Source organism: Mollisia scopiformis (assembly GCF_001500285.1).
Source record: "Mollisia scopiformis unplaced genomic scaffold LY89scaffold_42, whole genome shotgun sequence".
NCBI lineage: Eukaryota > Fungi > Ascomycota > Leotiomycetes > Helotiales > Mollisiaceae > Mollisia > Mollisia scopiformis.
In genome coordinates, this window is record NW_017263622.1 from 296,571 (window position 1) to 298,824 (window position 2,254).

Here is a 2,254-nt window from a genome sequence, read left to right on the forward strand (position 1 = left end):
TATAGATCACGTGCCGCGGCTCTTACTCTCCGACTTCCAGCAGGCCTAGCACCTACTCTACGACGAGCTAATGTTCGGGGCCCAGAACCTCCCGCGGATGCGTGCTTGGGCTTTAAAGGACAACTTGGACGCCGATGCCTTTGGCTAGTTCTTTAGCTAGCACCGGGAGAACGTTGAGCTAGTAAAGCCGCTGGCGAGGTCTTTGCTAACCGTTATCCAAGACTCGAAGCCGTTGCGGGACTCGTTCCTGGATGCCACCGCGGATGGCGCTAAGGTCTGGCGGGGGAAGGCGATTGAACGGTATGAGGCTGTGGCTAACGAGTTCCTAAAAAGGCTCTTAGTCTTGATCTATATGGGTTCTGGCCAGCCTTTGCGCGAGAGTGAACTGTTCTCTGTCACCTGGCGTAACACCCAGCGGCGGCGAAACGTCTACCTCAAGCACGGGCTGGTTATGCTGTACACTACATACCACAAAGGTCAGCAGCAGACGGGCAAGTTTAAGGATAATATCCGGTTCTTGCCTGCACCTGTTGGAGACCTCTTGCTGAACTACTTGGTGGTTGTTATCCCGCTCCTCCAGGTCTTCCTCCGCCGGTCTGCCCCGCATGCTATTATCTCTCCGTACTTGTAGTGGTAAGACGGCAAGGTCTGGGCTAACAACCGGCTCACGCGGTACATGGAGCAGGCGTGTAGTCGGGCCAGCATCCCCCGGCTACACATTGCCAACTAGCGGCAGATGACAGTCAATATCGTCAAAACTAAGTTTGCAGCTAACATTAGGTGCTTTAAGGTTGACGACGGGGCTAACGACGAGGATGCCGAAGAGATTGAGGCTGACATTCGGGTTATGACCAAGCAGCGGAACCATAGTACGCGGACTGTCAACCGGGTATATGCAAACTAGTATAATGCTAACTTTGGGAACGTGTGGGATGGCCTTATCCGCCGGAATCTGCGTGCTTTAACTCTATGGAAGGACTTGTAGGGGCTTGACTAGCTACTTAGACTTGCTAGGAAGAGGAAGCGGGATAGTAAAGATATTAGTGGTCCGCAAATGCTTAAGAAGATCGCTATGGGGGTCTACCGGCCACGGAAGAAGTGGTTAGCTATGGCTCTACTAAAGAGCGCCAGAAAGCTGTACTAGGATGATACGCTGCAATGGAGGTCAGCAGCCCAGGAACGGGCTGTGACTACTGTTATGTTATGGACTAAGCAAGTAGTGGTTATCATGGCTATTAGCGAGGGGAAGAGCCTGCTATTCATACTACCCTGTATCCTCCCTAATGCTAGGGTAACGATCTTAGTCTTGCCCCTTGTGTCTCTGCGAGGGGACCTCCTCCGCCGAGTCCGAGAGTTGGGGATCGATCACTTGGTGTGGGCGCCTGGCGAGCAGCAAGATGCACCCTTGGTGTTTGTTACAGTTGAAGCAGCATGTACGGAACAGTTTCGGACTTATGCCCACAAGCTCGCGGCTACGCAAGACCTCGGCCGCATTGTGTTTGACGAGGCTCACTTGACTATCACAGCGTCCGACTATCGCCAGGCTATAGTTGACCTCGCCTTGATCCGCAACGTCCGTATGCAGTTTGTTTACTTGACAGCCACTCTACCACCGACAATACAAGCCACGTTTAAAGAGCAGGTCGTAGTGTTGTAGAATCGGTGCCGTGATAAGCCGTAGCTTAAGCTTTTCGAATGCAGCTTCACAATCGCTATTAAAGTGGAAGGGGACGTTCGCTTTCGTAAGCTGAGTCAAGGGAGCTGCAATCCTTCCATATTCCCTAATAAATCGGCGGTAGAAGTTGCAGAAGCCTAAGAATGACTATACGCCTTTAACCGTACTAGGGCGCTTCCATTCCTCAATAACTTTCGTCTTCTCTGGGTCTATAGAAATGCCTTCTGTACTAATAATGAAACCTAGATACTTTGTACGAGTCACATTAAATTCGCACTTCTTGAGATCAGCTTGTAAGCCGGCATCTTGAAGTCGTTGTAGTACTTTTTTCACATGCTCTTCGTGCTCGAGGGGGTTGTCTGAGTAAATAAGGATATCATCGAGGTACGCAGTACAAAAATCGTCCAAATACTCAAACAATATATCGTTCATATATCGCTAGTACGTGGCAGGTCCATTAGTAAGTCCGAAAGGCAAGACTTTGCACTTATAGGCTCCATAGCGAGTACGAAAAGTAGTTAATTCCTCCGAATCAGGGTGCATTCGGATCCGGTGGAAAGCTTGGCGTATATCTAGCTT

The 2,254-nt window shown here is 50.4% G+C and overlaps 3 protein-coding genes across 3 annotated transcripts; 2 read left to right on the forward strand and 1 right to left on the reverse strand.

Moving 5' to 3' along the window:
- Positions 1 to 281: 281 nt before the first annotated feature.
- Positions 282 to 1,081, reverse strand: LY89DRAFT_692424 (uncharacterized protein). Its single transcript, XM_018216537.1, has one exon. It carries the CDS (start codon positions 866 to 868, stop codon positions 713 to 715), a length of 156 nt encoding a protein of 51 aa, XP_018060978.1. The 5' UTR covers positions 869 to 1,081; the 3' UTR covers positions 282 to 712.
- Positions 452 to 631, forward strand: LY89DRAFT_603110 (uncharacterized protein; the record flags this gene model as incomplete). The annotated part of the gene is made up of 1 exon (XM_018210287.1): positions 452 to 631. The coding sequence occupies one exon, from the start codon at positions 452 to 454 to the stop codon at positions 629 to 631; it is 180 nt and encodes a 59-aa protein (XP_018060979.1).
- Positions 1,082 to 1,228: 147 nt separating the features above from the next.
- LY89DRAFT_555096 (uncharacterized protein) lies at positions 1,229 to 1,522 on the forward strand (the record flags this gene model as incomplete). The annotated part of the gene is made up of 1 exon (XM_018208356.1): positions 1,229 to 1,522. A coding segment is annotated over one exon (294 nt), but the record flags the coding sequence as incomplete, so codon positions are not given.
- Positions 1,523 to 2,254: the final 732 nt, after the last annotated feature.